The 21,640-nt window shown below is 28.8% G+C and overlaps 1 protein-coding gene across 1 annotated transcript in view; it reads right to left on the bottom strand.

Annotated features, from left to right (window-relative positions):
• The window catches only part of LOC107456166 (uncharacterized), a 45,495-nt gene that overhangs the window by 18,348 nt on the left and 5,507 nt on the right, over positions 1-21,640 (bottom strand). The window contains exons 3-7 of the mRNA XM_087151386.1: positions 20,352-20,506; positions 15,642-15,747; positions 14,574-14,735; positions 12,375-12,628; positions 2,845-2,891 (exon numbers count right to left, since the gene is read on the bottom strand). Of these exons, the coding sequence (XP_087007512.1) occupies positions 2,845-2,891; positions 12,375-12,628; positions 14,574-14,735; positions 15,642-15,747; positions 20,352-20,506 (724 nt within the window). The remainder of the gene's footprint in view (positions 1-2,844; positions 2,892-12,374; positions 12,629-14,573; positions 14,736-15,641; positions 15,748-20,351; positions 20,507-21,640) is intronic.

The following is a 21,640-nucleotide window of genomic DNA, read 5'->3' as shown; positions in this document are numbered from 1 at the left end:
CATCAAAATATTTCAATTCGACCATTCGAAAGAGATATGTGAGAATAGGATTTTCTGATTAGTTTAACAACATTCATTGCTTTAAATTATTTTTTTCCAAATATTTTAAAGATAACATCAAAGACGTTTCCTTTCGTATAGCTATCATTATTTAGAAGTAAAAAAAGAGTTTATTGCATGCTCTATAAAATTTAGTTATTTACAATTCGTTTTAACAGGTAAACTAAATGATAAATATGAGCGTGGTTAGTATACATGGACTACTTCTTCAAATTAGTACTTCCAAAATTATCTTAAACAACTTGTTTATTTTGCTTATCAATATACTTTTAAAATGTATTTCTGTAATATTATATCTTTTTAAATCAACGGTAATTCAAATATAAAAAAAATAAGCCGAAGGAAAAAATTTATAGAGAAATATGGCATTAATTCATCTAATAAAAACGTAAAAAAGTGCCATACTATAATTACTCAACAGGGTCATACTATAATTGCTCAACTAAAAGTGATATTCAATCACTTTTAGTTATAATTACTAAACGAATTAGAAAAATAGCCTGTAATATAAATGACCTCTGACTAAAAAACAAAACTAATGGACAGATGCTACGCAGTAAAAAAGTACCGGCACTTGGGATGTGTGTACTTTTTACCGTAGTAGTATTCATTTTTACCAGTATATCAGAACAAAAAATCTGATATACCGTTATTTTTACAGTAATAATTACCGCATAATTACTGAATCGCTCTAACTATATAAATATTACTTTAAAATTTACGATATGATATTTTACGGTAAAATGGATTTTACAGACGCTGCATTTTTTCAATGTAGTTGATCGTTTAGAAAAACATGCAAACTGCATACTATTACTGACTCAAATGATGCTTAATTAAATTTGTTAATAGACGCTACTGTTATTATGTTGTAGTTTTAATCGGTAGCAAATATTCTAATACAGTTACAATGTATTATACTAGTATATTTGGTACACATAAAAACTGAATCAATTCTGAACAGATTTATAAAAATATACTGTCGAAAGAGATTTTTTTATGGGCTCTCGAAAATGATAAGCATAGGAGAAAATTGCCTGACTGTGCGAAAATTTTGCTGATCAAGAAATATCCTCGAGCTACAGCATCATGCCATATGATACTAAATACAGTTAATTCTTATTGTGAAGGGATAAACTACTAAACGAGTGTTATGCTCAATCTAATTACCATAGAGACACGGAAAAATGCGAGAAATATTCGATACTAATAAAATAAAGAGTTTATGTGTATGCTTTTCTTTCTTATCACTCCAGAACCGTTTGCTCTAGCCCCCCGAAATTTTGATAGTAGTTGGAAGGGAAAATTTCAACCCACGATCTCAAAAATCATTCGAAATTTTCAAATATTTCGTTCTTTAGAGACGGTTGAATTTTTTTTCCCTTTTTTAAGCGTCAGCCATATTTGTGATTAAATTATAGGCTGTTTTACTTTTTCAAAAATTTTAAAAATAATATCAGGGATGTTTGCTAGCCTATAGCTCTAATTGATGAAGTTTGATTCACGTTGTTTAGTATTCAAATACTCTTTATTCGCTTTGTCAGAAAAACTAAATAATCAATTTGAATGTGGTAGCATATAGGTGGACTACGTCGCTATTTCTAGAGTCATCTAAAACAACGGGATTATTTTGGTGATAGTTGTGCTGTTAAACCGTGATTTAATAAAACTAAATCAGCGAAAATCAACGGAAATTGAATTAAATAAGTTATGTACGGAAAAACAGAACTAATAGTGAAATGATACTAACGAATATATTAACTAATGATATTATGATATTCATTTGGGGAAAATATAAATAATCGGTAAAATTTTATTGATGCAATTGATGCTAAATTAATGTTGGTACTAGGTAATAATTGAAATAAAAATAAGGTGTGTGTTCGAAAAGAGCAAAATTAAAGAGAAATTTTACTCTTTCGCTCAGGAGAACCATAAAATATCACTATACAATTATTGACGCCAATGATGCTAATTAATTTTGGTAATAGGTTCTAATTGAACCAAAAAAAGCTATGAACTAAAAAGAAATAGTTGAGATATGGCACTAATTCATATAAAGAAAATTGACACTAATGATGTGTAATTAATTTTGGAAATAGGTACTAATTTAAATTTAAAAAAAATAGGCTATGTTATAGAATAAAAAATGATGGTAACATTTTACTAATTCGCTTAGGAGAAACGTAAAAAATCGCTATAATATTATTGTCATCAATGATGCTTAATTTAGGTAATTGTCACTACTGGAATTATATTAATTGGTCCAGTTTTAATATGTACGAAATGCACTAACACTGGTACAATGTTTCATATTAGTGTATTTTATGCTTATTTAAATTGCATAAATACTGTTCAAATGATACAGAAAACAGTTGAGCTTTTGATGAGATGAACTTTTAAAAACGTGCTTTGCTTATTCTAATAACATAAAGCAACCTGAAGGGCAACAAATAATAATAACTTAAAAATAAGGAATTATTTCAACTTCATTAATTTTGTCGGTATATAACTTTAGTTTTGTACATGATTTCATTCATCACTGACTTATTGATTATTTTCTTTTCTTTCCCTATCATACGAAGAAAGGGTATTCAGCTAGTAATTAAAGGAAATTATAATAATTTTAACTTCATTTTTTTCATCTATTATAAGTGTTTTAGTTTTATAAATAATTTTAGTGTTATTTAGTACTAATTTATTGCTTATTTACTTTTTTTCATCCCTTGCGGAAAACGGGAATTCAGCTAGCAATATGATAAATATAAGAATAAATTTACTTACATTTTTTTTTCTTTTGTAATCAAGACTGTAGAATAATCTCTGACTTTCTGAAATATAATATACTTTATTTTTCGTTTTATATGGAACGTCTATACACCATCTGTAGTGATTAGAAAAATTCTCAAGTAACGGTTAAAAAACTAGATAAAACGTTTATCGTACTTAGTATTAAATAATCTTGATGAAATAATGAGTTTCAGATTTTTGCCCCTGTTTCTTGCATAAAATCTAAATAGCTTATTTCAGTAAGTACAAATAATAATCCATTCAAGTTACTTTAAGATACTCGAAATAAAATCTTTAATGGAAAATGGGAAGTGTATTTTATTTAAAAATTTTCGTAACAAAACTTCTATCTATAAGTATTACGAATTCTTTCAATAATTTGAATTATATGATCTTTATTTGTTAGTAGATACCAAGTACCCAAAGTATCAATGCGTCTTTGTTAGGAATCATAGTGATCTATTGCATCACAGAAACCTTGATTTTAAACATTGAATTGGTCCACGTTAAATCGAAAACATCAAAAATGCTGTTCTGAGCCGTCATGGCTTCCAATGTGGTGAACCAAGCTCGAATCACATCAATGCGAATTCCGTCATCCGGCTTGCACAGAACACATTGCTGACATAAAATATCCTCAGTGATAGACGGATCATGTGTTAGAGTCCCCTTGCCATCAGGGTAACCATGTGAGGTTTTCGTGGTTTTCATCTACGTGTAACGCAAACGCTGGTCAAAAAGTCATCCACGAAGGCAAATTTTTCGCAATATTTAATCCAGGAGTTCCCTTTTCTTCTGTATTGGATTCAAAATTACAATGCTGCGAAGTTGAAAATTGGTAGTCATGAACCCAAAAAATTAAGTCGGCTGTTCAACGACGGTTATAAAATAAAATAAAACAATGCTGTACTGAAGTTCGACCTTTCTATTACTAATTCAAATATAATCAGAAATATAAAAGCATTAGCTTGTCAATTAAAAGAAAACTTGTGAATTTTTAAAAAGAAAATTAAATGAATTTTGTGACATTAATTCGAATTAGTTTATAATTAAGTTTTTCATAGCTCATTAGCAACATGCATTTAAAATTTTTATCAGTAATTTATGTGTGAAAATGATTAAAATAAAATACGGAAAAAATTCATTAAGGAATTAGAAATCAATATTATTCTCAAATTATCAAAGATTAAATATATGATTTCTTTAAAAATAGATTAGATAAAGAAATAATTTACTACAGGCTCACAATAAATGTTCTCGAGCTATATATTTTGTAGACCGCACCTTCCCTTTTGACAATTCAGTAATCCATGAGCTGTATTTTTTTAATTTTGAGAATGAGTTCGTCACGAAATTACGTGGTTTGATTCAAAACGTGAACTCTCAAATACACGATGAAAATGTTTCATCTGAACTACACCGCAATGCTTAGTATTCCCATGCCCAAATCTAATATTCTCTATCTCTAATCAAGTATTCCTTATCTCTCACGTAGATGATCGAAACTGGAATGACTAAATATTTCTTTACTTTTTATTAAATTCGTTTCCTTTAAGAAGTGACGATAGCTATGACGAAATGTTCGCTCAAAGCATATGCCAGGAAACGGTTTCATCAAAAACAAAGAAAATTTTGCAAAATTTGAGTATCCATTTCTTAAAGTGCGTACAAAATTTCCAAAATTTAAGAACTTGTTATGAAACGTAACAAATTGTACTATTTTATTACTGATATTCTTAATCTTCTTCAGATTTAAATTTTAAACTTTGACTTTTTAAATGATTATTTTATGCAAATTAATCACTTAATAATGCATCATTAATCATTTTATGCAAATTAATCACTTAATAATGCATCATTAATCATTTTATGCAAATTAATCACTTAATAATGCATCATTAATCATTTTATGCAAATTAATCACTTAATAATCATCATTAATCATTTTATGCAAATTAATCATAAAATTAATGCAAAAGTTACATCCTTTTAACATTCTTCTGCGACAAGATATAGAACGTAAATACGAAGAAGAGTTTAAACAGATGCTTTAAAATAATATTGAGGAGTCATATTTAAAAATGTAATAATTCAATTTATTAGTCCATCATGTTTATAAATCCAGACGCAGAATTTTAAGATATTGCTGATGAATGTAAATGAGCAGAATTTGTCGAGAAAGTTTCTCGTTGTTTTTTATTATGATGATGAAATACAAAATTATATTAGCTAAGTGTCTGTTGAAATAAGAAATTCGTGTCTAAATTATATGCAAAAAATACACATTAGAATAAGCAAAAAAATCTCATTTTGAATATTTTTTAAATTATGTATAACAATAAATGATGATATGTTTTATTTCAAATCTTCAGATGTTTGAAAAACTAATTTTTCAACTTATATGATTTGATTGTACTATTCTACATTAAAAAAAAAGCCCGATACGAGCGAAAATTGTGACTGAATATCTATTTTTTCATGTGTTTACAAAAGGAAAAATGGAATTACAATATTTAGCAAATTTTTGATCATATATTGCTCAAACTAAACGCACCCTTTAATTTCGACTCAGCATGAAATTTATGACCGAAATCAGAATATTTGACTATCTCCCATCACCTTATATAGTTAAAATTCTAATTATATGTTTGAATTTTTGGAAATCATTTAACATGTCTCTTCAGTAACTGACTTCGACTTCTAGGAATCATTCCTTATTGTGAAAAATTCTAATAATTCTTTGTTGCGTATTATTTGGAAATCTCGTTTAATTTAATCCTTACATCTAGCACATCTGGGTCTCTCACCCTTCCTCATGCACATGCTTCTTATCTCCCTTTTATTATTTTTCTTAAGCTCGTTTTTCTCCCTGTATTGCTTAAACTTGTTTGTTCTAATTCTCTTCTGTCATTATGTGTTTCCACACTGAAGGAAATATTTGCTTATAGAACCAAAACTGTCGTCTGTCCACTTTTGAGTGCATTTTTGTGCTTTATTCAAGCTCTTTATTTATATAGGTCTTATTTGATATTAATTTGTTATAGATAGATACAATCTTATTTATTTAACTCATTCCTAATAAAAAAAAATATTTTTAAAATGCAGTTATTCAAAATGTCTTAGAAACTGAATTTTATACATGAGTTTTTTTTTTTTTTTTTTTTTTTTTTTTTTTTTTTTTTTGTTGGAAAAATTGAGAATTTTCGGAAAACGACCTTACTTTGCTTTTAACTATACATAAAATATTTGGGATCCTAAGTAAATGAAAATATGAAGTGAAAGTCTCTGAGTGTTATTTTATTTTATTTACGACTACTAATGTACAACGCCGTAGCCTTGTAATTTTGAACCAATCCAGAAGACAATGAAACTCCTGGATCAGTACCCCCAGAGGTATTGATTTGTTATGGGAACATGGAGGACTTTGAGACTCGACAGATTTAACGTGCATCAGTCACCATTTACTACACGGGTAGTCTTCGACCGGAGGGGACCGAACCCACGAACTCTTGGACATGGGCCCGGCACCCCATCGACCAGGCTATCCCGGCCTAGTAGCGACAATTTATCAGAATTATTGTTGCACCGCACCTGTGGACCTACTACAAGGGGGAGTATTAGTTGATTATATAGTTGATTATGGCAGTAAATGAAAATCATTAGTCATAATTGGATGTTAATCTGTCAAACCATCGTTACTTTGGTTAGATAATGGGTTTGGTGTTTACCAATATCTTCTAGTGGTTCCATCATGGTGTTGTTCATCGCCTGTAAACTATTGAATTTTCTGAGTGTTATTGGAGTTAAAGAAGAAGCCAAGAGCATTTGACAACAAATATTGAAAACAACCTTAGAAAGCCTCACTTACGGCAAACTATCAAAACGCCAAGGCGCAAATAGTTCAAATGAATGTTGCGAACATATATATTTCGCTAATTAGAAACTTGCAATCAAAATATAAAAACATGGCGCGATCATTAGTTTATCTCACGCAAAAATAAAACTCACCGGTTTAATATACTCAAATTCACTAAGATGTCGCCTGAAATAATTTATCCTCCATGCTTTTAAATTTTGAAACATAAAATTATTCATTGAAGTTTATATGAGTAAAAAAGAACTTGTTTCTCATAGGAATCGAATGCAAGGGCAATCTTGGCTGGGGCAACTATCGGTTTAACTATATAAGTCATAAAACGTTGGTGATCTTAGTAAATGAAAATATAAAGTGACTGTCTTTTAAGTGTTTTTAGAGTTGTAGAAGAAGCCAAGTGCATGTGTCAACAACTGTTGAAAACAGCTTCAGAAATCTTTATTTACGGCAAACTATTAAATTGCCAAAACGCAAACAATTCAAATGAGTGTTAGGAATATAGAGATTTTGCTAACTAGAAATTTTCGATCAAGATATAAAGACATGATACGATCGTTAGTTTCTCTCACGCAAAATTGAATAAACTGGTTTAATACACTCAAGCTCATTAAAATGTCGCCTAAAATAATTTATCCTCCATGCTTTTAAATTTTGAAACATAAAATTATTCATTAAAGTTTAATGGAGGAAGAAAGAACTCGTTTCTCATAGGGATAGAATGCAAGGAGGTGAAGAAGAAGCCAAGTGCACTTGTCAACAAATATTGATTACTACTTTAGAAAGCCTCGTTTTCAGTGGAATATCAGAACGCCCAGCCGAAAATAGTTTAAATGAGTTTCGGGAATTTATAGATTTCACTAACTACCCATATAGCATGATCCGTAAACTAAGCATAAATGCTTGGGAAATTGTTAAAGTCAATACGTTTTATACGTCAATTTTACGTAATATTGAAGAAATGATGTTACCATTGAGATATTTTGCAAAAAAAACTTTAGAATATTTTACGTAATATTAACGGAATGGATATTACCAACTACCCTTCAATAACATTAATTTCATAAGTTTTACGAAAGATTGACATAAAAAAATTTACTATTTGGATTTATAAAAATTAATTTAGTGTTTTATTGATGAAGCAAAATTACTGTTTAAATTTCGGTAAGAAAGTTTCGGTACATTTTACGTAATAATGTTGACGTATATTTTGCCATTTAGATTTTGGAGAAAAAGATTTCGTATATTAAACGTAATATTAACAAAATAGATTTACCATTTTATTTTGGTAAGGATATTTTTCGAATATTTTACGAAAGTTGACGAAGTGAACTTACTATTTAGATTCACTAAAAATGCGTCTGTATATTTTACGTATTATTGTCGAAGCAAATTTCGGTAAAAAGGTCTTCATACATTTTACGTAATAGTGTTGACGTACACTGGTGGACAAAATTAAGAGATGGAAAGCATTTTCGCACATTCATTAGCACATGCAAGATACCCGCCCACCGCTCCATGTGTTTGACAATGGTTCCGTGAATGCCCAGAGGTACAGGCAGGAGGTCCTAGAGCCCTATGTGCGTCTTTTCAGGGGGGGGGGCTGTTGGTCCTGAATTCATTTTAATGGACAGCGTGGGGCTATCATGGTTGATGAGTATCTGGAAAGCGAGGATATTCACCGAATGGATTGGCCAGCCAAATCCCCTGACCTGAATCCTATTGAACACGCTTGGGATGCTCTTAGGAGAGCTATTGCGATGCGCCAACCTCTCCCCAGAACCATTCCGGTGTTAAAAATTGCTCTGGTGGAAGAATGGGAGGGTCTTCCACAAGTCTTCCTTAACTCCCTTATTAACAGCATGCATACTCGTTGTGCATGCTGTCTGTCAGGGGTGACCATACACCATACTAGAGGCAACACACACTGTACAAGCCTAACTTTTATTGTCCTCTTTTATCCTTAAGTTCAGAATACATTGGATTTATTGGCAATAGGTCATGCCAGTGAATGGCACTTTCATTTTTGTTTTGCATACTTTATTATCATGGAATAAGCTATATCCATACCAAATTTCATTTATTTATATTCAGTATTTTTTGAAATATTTGGGAAAATGTCTCCTATTTCTTAATTTTGTCCACCAGTGTATATTTTATCATCTAGTTTTGGAAGAAAAAAAACAGCTTCCCTATATTGTACATAATATTGACAAAATTAATCCCATTTTATTTTGGTAAGAATATTTTGGTACACTTTACGTAATACTGACGAAGTTAATATGCTATTTACATTTAAAAAATGCTTTTGTGTATTTTAAGTATTATTGAGAAAGCTAATTTTCCATTTAAATTTGGATAAGAAGGCTTTCGTGCATTTTACGTAATAATGTTGATGTATATTTTACCATTTAGATTTCGTTAAAAAAGACTACCTAATATTATACATAATATTAACAAAAAAAAATTTAACATTTCATTTAGATAAAAATATTTTGTGGATTTGTTTACTACTGACGAAGTGAATTTACTATTTAGATACGGAAAAAATGCCTCTGTGTGTTTTACATATTGTTAACAAAGCATATTTACTATTTAAATTTATTTTCGTATATTTAGCGTCATTATGTTGATGTATATTTTGTATTTATATTTTGGCAACAAGAAGCTGGCTAATTAGATATAAAGGTATAAAGATATAAAATATATAAAAACTTAAGTAAAAATTGAGAATTTTCGGAAAAAAAGACCTTAATTTGCTTATAACTATACAAATCATAAAATGTTTGTGATCTTAGCAAAGGAAAATATGAAGTGAAAGTCTTTGAGTGTTATTAGAGTTAAAGAAGAAGCCTAGAGCATTTGACAATAAATATTGAAAACAATCTTGGAAAAGTCTCACTTATAGCGTTTTGATAGTTTTATCAAAACGCCAAGGTGAAAACAGTTCGAATGAGTGTTGGAAATTAATAGATTTCGCAAATTATAAACTTGCAATCAAAATATTAGAGCATAGCACTATCATTTGCTTATATGTCGTAAAATAGAACGAATTTGTTTAACATACTCGAATTCACCAAAATGTAACCTAAAATAATTTGTACTTCATTCTTTTAAATTTTGAAATATAAAATTATTCGATTAAAATTAAAGGAGTAAGGAAAACTTGTTTCTCATAGGAATAGAATACAATTGCATACCGTTTTTTTACTTTTAACTGATTATATGTTGAGAAAACTTTAAAGTTTTCTTTGAAAATTTGAAACTTAACATTCACTTATTTCAGGAATATTATTCAAATTTAAATTGTTTAAAAGATAAAAAAAACTCAAAACAATCACTGCAAAGCTAGAGAGCAAACACTGAATTATAGAGCTTGCCTACACTGTTAAAATTTTCATCCTAAAATTATGGTAAAATAACTGGCAGCTGTCTGTCCATCCGATTAACGGTAAAGAACATTTTTTTTTCTTTATGGTTTTGAAACCATTTACAAAAAGTATGGTTATAAAACCATGAATACAAAACTATACTGGTGTTTAACCATTTACAACTAGCATTTTTCAAAAACGCAAAAATAGAAACATTTTAACAAGACTTAGGGAGCTCGGCTTTTCGTAAGGTAATGGGCATTGGAGAGCCCCGGACACTGGAAAATCTTCATGTGCTGAACGGAATGGAGGAAATAGTGTGATGTCAACACTAGGTATCGAACTCCAGTTCTGCCGGTCAGGAGATTGACATATAAGCCCGCTCGGCTATGATATTTACGCAGGTGCAAAGAACTAAGTAGCTTCATTAGGTGGTTCTAGTTGGTGCGCTAAAATTCTGGTTGTTTAACCGTATTAGGTGAAAGCAGTTAATAAACAGTTTTTCTCAAACTTAACAGTTTGATTACCATTTTATTTATAGTTATTTGACTGTTTTGATTAAATATATGGTAAAATAGCTATTCAATGAACTGTAATTTAACCATTTTTTCCGAGAAATTTCTAATAGTGTAATGAATGTTAAGTGACATTTTTGAAAAATTTAAGACCTCCTGGTGAAAGATCTGAATTCAATGTTATGCAACCTTTTCTTTTTTTATCAAGTCTTAAAATTTTCCATACATTGGTGAATGCGAGTAGTGAGTGACAATATTTGAATTTTGGTGACCTTCAAAATCATTTTTAAACATGCTGCCGACGAGTAATTTCAGAAAACATCTCTTTGGCTACAGATTAAAAGACTAAGATTGTGAATGCTATGACTCAAAAAGTAGGTCTCAAACAGTAGAGGTCTGTACCCTCGCCATCACGGATTTTAAGTGAAATATTTAATTTGCGTTTTCTCGATATTTTTATATACTTAAAAAACTTCTGATGATATAGCATTATTATACAGCACAATACCTTATTTAAAAAAAAAGTGGAAATTAAAGAAGTCGCTTTATTTGATTAGAAGAAATAGCGCTTACTATTTTTAAAACTTCTATGCATTTTTTCTCAAAATTTTAAAGCAATAAAATAATGAATTGTGCAGTTTTGAGTAATATAATACTGTACGTTTCTCAGATTTTGTTTTCTTAAAAGATAATTTTAATAAAGCTTAAGCTAATAAAAACCGAATAGGATGAAGCATAAAAATTCTTTTATCGTTAATTGTATAAAAATAAAGGAGCTTTTTAAAAGTCCAACAGCAGATAACTGTGTACTATCAAAATCTGTTGACTCCAGAATTGTCTTAATTTGCATAATTTTGTCTCAAAAAATAAATAGAGAATTTAAAATACCTCATACTTTATATCTCGAGTCGAAGCTGGTGATGGCCTTGCATGTATCGGATGATACTGCAAATAGACTAGATATCCACCATCAGAGTATTTGTGAATATTAAATAAAATGTATTAAAAGCATGTTAAAAATTTCCCTCCCCATCTCCAACCATTTGACAGTAAAGTTGAGAAGAGAAAAAGGCATCTTAAGGCTGTTTTTGAAGGCTCCGTCGCAATATTAAATGATATTTCTTACGATAATATGCTATTCTTATAATTGCTATGAGCTTGTAACTGTTATTCATGACTGTTTAACTTATCTATAGTAACTGTTACTCAAGTTTAACTTATCTATAGCCGGCGCTGTCTACGCTTATTTTGAAAATGACGCAAAACGTCAATATGGAGGAAAGCCACATCTTTATGAAAAAAAGCGCTTGTGTTCTAATTTTTAATATTTAAAAACTTACTTCAATGCTTCATTACTTGGGCTCATAAAAATTTGCAAAAACTGAGAATAAAGCAGCGATTTTGATAATTTTCATCTAGGTGGAAAAATATAGCTAATTTGACATTTTTTAAAACAGTTTAATAACTTTTAAAATATTTAAGTTATTTGTCTGTTCAAAGCCCAGATAACTCCTCACTGCGAGATTATATATATATACAGTTTAATTATCGCAGTGCTTCATGTATAAGGCACTTAAACTTAGGCTTTTTTATTTTCCTTGGTGACAAAGCTTCGAAAAACAGCGTTAAGTGAGTGCGCGAGATTTACTAAATTGTCGCTTTAAATTTTCATCTATTCTGCTCTAGCAATAAAAGTTGGTGTAGTATCTAAAATATAACTTACAATACACACAGTTTTTACAGTATACACTGTAAACACTTTATTTAAAAATCAATTGGTCGAATTTTCATTTCAACATTAGACAAGGAGACTGTATAACCTTTCCAGGTCTTCCATGTTATCATGTCATATCTATATTGGTTATGAGTGCCTTTTAAATACAAACCATTCAAATTAGCGCTGTGGCATGAGTTATACCACCAACCTCCCTTCCACCACTCTGCGCAGTTTTTCACATCTCGATCGTTGTCTCTATCTTTCGTTGAGAAACTCATACCATTATGATATGTCATGGAATCACCTGTTTCAAAAAGTATTTAGAATCAGTAAAACAAAATTATCCACTAAAAACTCCACTACAAAAATATTTTCCTTAGTCAAATCTGATAACACCGCTATAACCTTGATTACGATGTTCACACAAATATGAGTACTATAATGAATTTTTCAGATAGTACAAGTGAATCATTACTCAGGCAATAAAGAACCATGAGTAAACTGTTTTTGCCAATATAATGCTGCCACCAGTATTTCAAATGCTGTCATCTAGTCATGGTGCCATCCACTGTGGTAACGAAGATAAGTCATTTTAAATATGGTAGTGAAGATAAGTCACTTCGAAGATTATGACTGGTGTGCCGACTACTACCATGGTTACGAAGATAGGTCACTTAGAATACGTGATTGAGGTTAACCGTTTTGATTTAGGTTCTGAGAGTCGTGTCATTTGACTATTTTTTAGCCATTATAAAATATTTTCTTTTTATTTAGATAACAACAGGCAATTTCTTGTTCGACGAGTTCTCGTCAAAGCCATACAGTACACATATTCTATTGGTCCCGTAAACAGATTGTAATTATTAAATTGCACGTAAAATAGCGCGACATGTTTAGAACTCCATAACACGTTATGAGACGTGCATGGCGTCTTTTTTTTTTTTTTTTTTCAAAAAAGGGGTATTTGCTCAGTAGAGTATGTGGTTTCAATTTCTAAAAAATAAAAGTATTTCAAATCACCTAAAAGGAAAAATTTGGCACTCTAAGAAGAATATAGAATTACTAGGAGGCTTCGCCCCCTGCTCGCTGGCGCTCGCCAACCTCCGGAACTGCTTTCGCAGTTCATTTCGGATTGCTTCGCAATCCGATGCTCGCTTTGCTCGCTCATTGGATACGTTCTTAACGTCTAGCTTTTGTATACTTTTTGAACACTGAAGTTCCGAAAACTTTTCACTGTAGAAAATTCTAAGCCAATATTAATTTCATTTCAATATTAATTTGAAATTGCAAACAGTTCGCATATTTTTCTTAATCACACTATTCTAAATTTCAGTTGTTGAGAAAAGTAACTGTTGTAAGTTTTGTTTTAAAGTCCCTCCCACCAGAGGGCTAAAACCATGTGTTGTAAAACAATATGAAATAGTACTGAACGCCGGATGTAAAGCATCGGCTTCGATGAAGATAATTTTGTGAGAATTTTTTTGATAATTCGGTGAGAATTCACCCGATTAGACATGTGATGCTCACTACGTGCTCTTGCGCGCCGAAGCCTATCAATTAAAACGTATTAGCGTTTTATATAATATAGATTAGCCATATGATGCTCACTACGTGCTCTTGCGCGCCGAATCCCATCAATTAAAAATGAAAACTGTTGCCAACGCGAGAAAAAAAATATCATTGGTTTTATTGATACATACGTATTAGCGTTTTATATAATATAGACTAGAACATCATAATGGTAGTCATATTGAGACATATTGGAAATTAAAAATGAATTTTGTCTCGTGTTAATAAAAAAGTTGTTTTTCATAATGTAAATATGAGAAATGTTTAATCATTTATCAAACTTATTGCTCATGCGTCAAGTTTCACTTGCGACTTTAAATCATTTACTTTTGAAGAAATTGAAACTACATTTCTGATTTACACTAAACAATTTTTTTTTACTTTCCATCCAGTATATCATACCTCCATTATTCTGCGCATACTTTGTACTTTTATCAACTGTCAGAAACGAATATTCTATTATTTTATTAAATTGTAGATCTGAACAAAAGTACCAATAAATTCCTGTTACCTCAAATAATCCTAAATTTATTCGTCAATTTTTAAAAATAAATAAAACAACAAATTCTCGAAGAATTTTTTCTAAATTTACAACTTAAAACTGTTTAGATAGAAAAAATACAAAAAGTAAAAATAATAAACTGGGAAATACCTTCAACCACTTAACTAAAAATACCAACCTGCAGTTCCACTGAAACCTGATATATGCAGTTTATATTTATACTCTTCATTGTCAATCCAGAAACTGTTGTAATGTGCATAAGCAGTCTCACGGTCTGTTCCTAGATCAAAACGTACAGCATACTTTCTTTGGTTTGTCAAAACATGGATAACATCGTTTCCTATGGGAAAAAATTCTTTTTAATGAAAACAACTGTAAAGAAATAATGATTTTGTAATTTCTTTTTTTTTTTTAGTTATATTTATTTATTTGTTCGTTTTATGATGAATTTTCCGTAATTACCGTCAATAATACGCGTATGTACATGTTTTTTTAGAATTTAAGCCTAGCTCGCCATCCATTGGCCTTTTATGATTCAAGAGGTGCACCTTTCGTTTTAACACGAAAGCACCGCAAGGGTGAATGTATGACTTAATTCAGAACCCCATGGATAGATGGCAGTATCAGTCATTCGTGAGGCCACTTCCTAAATTTAAACATAGATCTGAAAGGTAAGGAAATTCTCCATATCCCTGTACCCTTGGTACTTCTCAGCGACCAACCACTGGACTGGCGAAGATTTTAAGAACGCATATATCACATGTACTCGGTGGCTCTGAGTGCTGTCAACAGGCCGATTTCGAGTCTATCATCTAACCACTAGGTTAACACGGTCTCAAAATTTTTTATTGAGGATGATTATAATAGAGAAGAGTTAGAAAATTATTCAGACTCCCAGAACCTCTTAGTTCAAGGTTTAACAATTACAAGGTTGGCTGCTTTAGTGATTTTAATAAGTTTAATGCAAACACATTTGATTGATTGCTCGCAAGAAATGGAAAGGGGGTTAATATTGTTTCATAACTCAAAATTTTGCGCAAAAAGAACAGATGTAAATTGTGCTTAATTCAATTGAAATATTACAACACAAGAATTTTTTCATCAATATTGTATGAACCTGTTCAATGTTTTCAGTTTTCATAAGTTCAACATAAGAAGTTAAAAGTTTCAACATAAAAAGAAATTAATTTAATCAAACTGACGAACACTATCAAATTGGATAAAGGAAATTCAAATTTTAACTTACCGAGCCAATAATCCATAAACAAATTTCCAAACCCTTCCTTATAGTCATTCCAAGTTTTATAAAAATAATCAGTTGCTCTTTTATAGTCTCCTCTTCTTTGAATAACCTAAAAAAATGATTTTATATATATATATATATATATATATATATATATATATATATATATATATATATATATATATATATATATATATATATATATATATATATATATATGTATATGTATATATATATATATATATGTATATATATATATATATATATATATATATATATATATATATATATATATATATATATATATATATATATATATATATATATATATATATATATATATATATATATATATATATATATATATATGTATATGTATATATATATATATATATATATATATATATATATATATATATATATATATATATATATATATATATATATATATATATATATTATATATATATATATATATATATATATATATATATATATATATATATATATATATATATATATATATATATATATATATATATATATATATATATATATATATATATATATATATATATATATATATATATATATATATGGGTCATTCTCACGAAAACTGTCATTTTTCAGTTCATAAAATCCCGAAAAAGTAAAGTGAATAAAAAGCTCTGAAACTTTTTATATTAATAGAAATATGTAATGGCATTATAAAGAAAATATATATCCTATAAAATATACTTAATATTTAAATTAATTAATTTTTTAAATAATTAATTTATAATTAATTAATTTATAATAATTAATTAATTAATTTAATAAATAAATAAATTAATTTAATAAATTAATTTATTAATTTTTTAATTTATTTTTCAAATTAATTAATAAGTAAATTAATTATTTTCACTATTTAAAAAGTGAGGGAATGACACTAATAGTGAGGGAATGATATTTTATTTTAATACATGTTTTTATTCTTAAGTTACATCTACCTAAAGTTTGAAAATGATAACATACTAAGTATATCTAATATTTATTATAATTTAGTCTTATATATTTGATAGTTTTTACAGGTTTGGGAAATAAAATTGACTGGCACGATTGAACAAAAAAAAATTTGATAACATACTCATCTTGAATCATTCCCTCACTTCAGCGTCATTCCCTCACTTTATACACCAGTGAGGGAATGACGAATTCAATAAAATTTAAAAATAACAGTTAGGCCAAATTAATTTCTGAAGTCAATCACATACAATTATATTCATACAAGAAAGCAGCATATAATTATCCACTTTCTCGATGAAGTTGTATTTTATTTTACTCTAAAAAATGACATGAGGGAATGACAAATGTAAAAAATTTTACCTGGTTTGATTCATTCAAATTTATTCCAAACCAAGGCTTCTTTAAGTTGAAGATGGAAACATACTGCAATTTTGTTCTATGATGCCAGTTGTTAACTTCTGAAGTTTTTATTAAAATATTTTTATTCTAAGAAGATTGCAGGTGATAAGAACATTGTTGTGAGGGAATGACGCGAAACACTGGGGACAAAGTTTAAAATAGTGCGGTGTTAATATTTTTATCAGAAATTAAATTTAAAATTGATTTTCTGAATTCTATATTTTAGTATTCTGAAATAAAAAACACGAATTTGTAAAAAAAAATTTTTTATTTCAGTAACAATTTTTTTCTTTTTTTAAATCAGCAGTGGGGACAAGTGAGGGAATGACATATTGGTATATTTTAATTACCTAAAAAAAATAAAGAATAAAAATTGATAATTTTATTTTTATTCTTTTGTTAGCTTGCATTCTGAAGGACACTTTCCCTGAAATTTTTTTTTTCGTAAGCTGTAAAACAAACATAAAATATACTGGGGACATGAAAATGACTGTTTTTGTGAGAATGACCCATATATATATATATATATATATATATATATATATATATATATATATATATATATATATATATATATATATATATATATATATATATATATATATATATATATATATATATATATATATATATATATATATATATATATATATATATATATATATATATTGAATTCACAGCTGTTTTATTGCATAAAAAGTAGGAAAGTAACTCTAACAGTATGTAAAAGTACGTTATTAGGAGTAGTAAATTCGTTGAGTTGTAGTAGTTGAGTTTCTTATCTTATTCGAACCCAATCGACTCATAATATTCGAAAGGAATCCAAACAACTCGTTATATTCAAAAGGAAAGAAATGAGCATTTCATATTTTGTCAATTATCATTTGACATTTGTTATAACTCCAAGACAAAATGTGTTTAATCATTTTATATTTTTTCAATCCTATTTTAGACGTCCAATATTGATATATTTCAACAGTAACTAGATGACTGTGTGTTACTCTATTTATGAATATGCCAAGATATGTATAATATTTGCTAAATTTAGCTGTGCGAACATGTAACAACAGGCAATTATGCAAAATTTCAGAGGCTACGCAAAAAATACAGTCCCGACGCGAGCCCTGAGGTGTGTAGTTCTGATGCGAAGAAAAGAAAAATGGTGCGTGAGCAGATTTACGTGAGCAAAAATTACAAAAACAATTTTAATACTTTAAAAAAATTCTTCAGTCTTCGTTATTAATACATAGCTTTCAGCTATTAATATCGAAGTTGAATAAGTATTAATAACTGAATTCGTTAATAATAGCTAAATTGGAATAATTCTGTCTGTCAAGTTACATTTCTGCTTTTACTTGATGTAGGTGTTTAATGTGTCCGAACTAAAATCCTTGATTATTTACAAATAAACGTTCTTGTTTTGAAAGTTTCCGTTTTGTCTATCCATAGTTAGAATAATTATGAATGTGAACATTAATTGATGTATAAATAGATTGAGAATTCATATCTTAAATAGGAACCCGCTTTTAGTAAAAAGGGTCCCAGAAATGTGGAAATCTTGGGTTCTAAGGACCCATATTTTCTGAAGTATAGCGGAATTACTAATATTCACCATTTTCATCTCCAAGTTACCGAAACAATCAAAATTCTAAAACTTACTTCAAAAATAATATTACTTTAATGACAAACCAGCCTACATAATTCCTAGAACTTAAAAACAAATTGTATCATCAATTGTATAACTCCTTCAAATTGAATAATCATTAATTTATTTTTACTCCGCAACTTTGGCATACGAGCGAAAATCATTGTATTTATAAATATTTCCCCTACCTCGGCCTGCCTAAATCAGTTAAACAAAATTCGAATTTCCACAGCAGTTTTATTAAGTTTTATTTATTTTCTTTTAAAAAAAGTTATTTTTTAATTCTCTGCGTCAACATGTATCAAATTCAAAATAATAAAGAATAAAAAACAAATAAAAATTAAAAAAAAGAAAAACTACAATAAATAAAAAAATAAGAAGAAAATAATAAACAACTGCGACATAGACCTTGGCAATAATTTCTTACGAATCATAACCGATGCTTTAATTCCTTAGTTTTCCATAGCGAAAAGGAAACTAGCATTTTGCGAAATTTGCTTCTATAATTTTATTACGAAGCAATGGGTATTATGTGAGCCATCTCCTGATTTAATTACCCTTTCATTGGCGAAAACATGTGACTAGTTTTTATAGCTACAAAAAATTAAATAGAAATTTGACGAAAAAAAATTCTAGTTGAAAATTACATATGGCAACCTAGCAATTTTATCATGACAGCAAAGCTTTAGTTTAAATGTTATTTTAATTTAGAGATTACGAAGAATAATGGGTACTATGGCGGTAAAGTACCCATATTTATTTCGCCGGTGAAAGGGATGTGTACACTGAGTAAAAAAAAGCAAGGTCAAAACTACCCGAATGGAGTAAAATTTACCGTAGATCTGGCTCTATGGGAGCACTAAAAAGCACGGTAATTTTTATGGAAACTCTTTGGTAATGATTTTGAAATAATTAACAATAAAATATTGTTTTATAATAGGTGTTAAAATTTGGTAAAATGGGAACTAGGAACACATATTAGTCCGAGTAATATGGCAATTTTATCATGATACCTTTAGAAAATTTCATAAAAACCATTTATTAGGTTGAATTTACTGTTCAATTTCGTATTTTTTACTAATTGTGTGGTAATAGAACTTTAATTTTGAAAACCAAAAATTCCGATAAACTGTTACCATATGAATAGAAACTGTTATCATACAAATGTTTGAAGTACCGTATATTTTTTTTACCAGCATTGGCCTTACAATACAGTTCAGTAATTTCACCAGGTTTTTTTTTCTCCGTTTACACAAAAATACTTTAAGTTCAAAATTTCATAAGAATAATTTAAGTTCAACATCATACAAAAAATATTTTGACTTGGAAGATGGGAAACACGAACGTGAGTAAACATAATTCTATTTATCACACACGTTTTTAGTGACTAATTAAATTAAGAAGATCTGTTTAAAAGATCTGTTTTTTGTCAAGAAACAAAACTTAGTACAAAGAGAGAATCGTTGTAACGGGTGTTGCTGAACGATAGCGAACAGTTGCCTCTGCCACTTAGCATAATACTATAATTAAAACTACAATTCAACAGAAAAAGTTAAACTTTCTCGAACATTATTTTTCGTCAAACTTTTAAAAAGTTGAATATGGGAAGATCTTGTGAACCTGCTTTTTGTCATAACTGCCCATATAAAAAGTATAGGTCTTACCGTCCAACCTCCACCATCTGTTACCATATCGCAATAAACTTTAACAGAGGAAGTTCCTAAGATTCTGCTCTTTGGATAAATGTCATACACTCCACTTTTCTGGAAACCTAGTCTATATATCTCAGCACAATCCACGGGTCTTTGATAAAGGTAACCTATTAAAATAGCACACTTATAAATCAAGGGTTTAGTGTCAAAGTTTTTTTCCTTTACAAAAATTTTTAACGACAAAAAAATTTTTTACAAATCAAATTTCAACTAATCGGGTATTTGCATCTCGAGAAGAAGAATACCGCTAAAATCCACATGGTTGTGCCTAATCACGTGGTTTTTAAATAGTGTGCTAGAGTAATTGGGCTTGTTTTATTATCACACTGAATGATATTTCGGGATAGATTTAATTTGGTTTGGAGTCAAACAACGTGACGCGTGTTTGTCGAGCTTAGTTGGCTGCTGAATTATAGAATAAAGAAATGACACGATCTCCCCATGATTGGCTTCGTTTGCAAGGATCCAATTCCAAGTCATTAGCATCTTATGATAAATTTTTGTTTTTCATGTCATCCTTGTTTTATAATATCAATATGTGGTTGTATTAAAGGTGTTTTCCATTGTTTAATTGCTCAAAATCTATCATACAACCTAAGCTGTATTATAGATTTTGAGAAAAGTGGCTTGACAACTGTTTTCTTTCCATCGCTAGAGCTATCAACTCTAAAATAGAATAATAAAAAAAAATTGATAAAGATATTAATTTTTGAAAAACAGATTTTTGCAATAAGTAATTTATCGTACAAAAATGACAGATTTACGACGATCTCAATTTTGAATCTTTTGTCACTTACAATGTTTTTTCAATTGCACGGTAGTTTTGTAACGGCCATCTTAATATAATTAGCAATTTTAACCAATAATATTGTAAATAACTTTTAAATATAAAAAAATGTAAATATTTTTTATATCCTTTTCAAAACTAAATTGAAAATTATACTCAGATGAAAAAGGCGTTTTACTTCCTCCCTGTTAACCCACTGAGAAATTTATGTCCCATATTTCCTTATTTATCGAGAATTATTAATATTTTTGAACACTTTTTGTTTCATTTTATTAATTTTGTTTTATTAATTTTATTTTATTTATTTTAGTTTAATCATTTCATTTTAAAATGTCATGCTTGAAAATGTTAAGCAAACATGCACTTAAAAATTTTTAAAATTCTAAAAACACTTGCAATTTTAAAATTTAAAATTAGGTTACTAAGTACAATAGAAAAAATTATGGTTTAAATT

The sequence above is a fragment of the Parasteatoda tepidariorum genome, chromosome 9 (assembly GCF_982258835.1).
Source record: "Parasteatoda tepidariorum strain Cologne lab strain chromosome 9, Ptep-v5.0, whole genome shotgun sequence".
Taxonomy (NCBI): domain Eukaryota; kingdom Metazoa; phylum Arthropoda; class Arachnida; order Araneae; family Theridiidae; genus Parasteatoda; species Parasteatoda tepidariorum.
The sequence above is the reverse complement of the archived record's forward strand: the minus strand, read 5'-3'. Positions and strand labels throughout refer to the sequence as shown.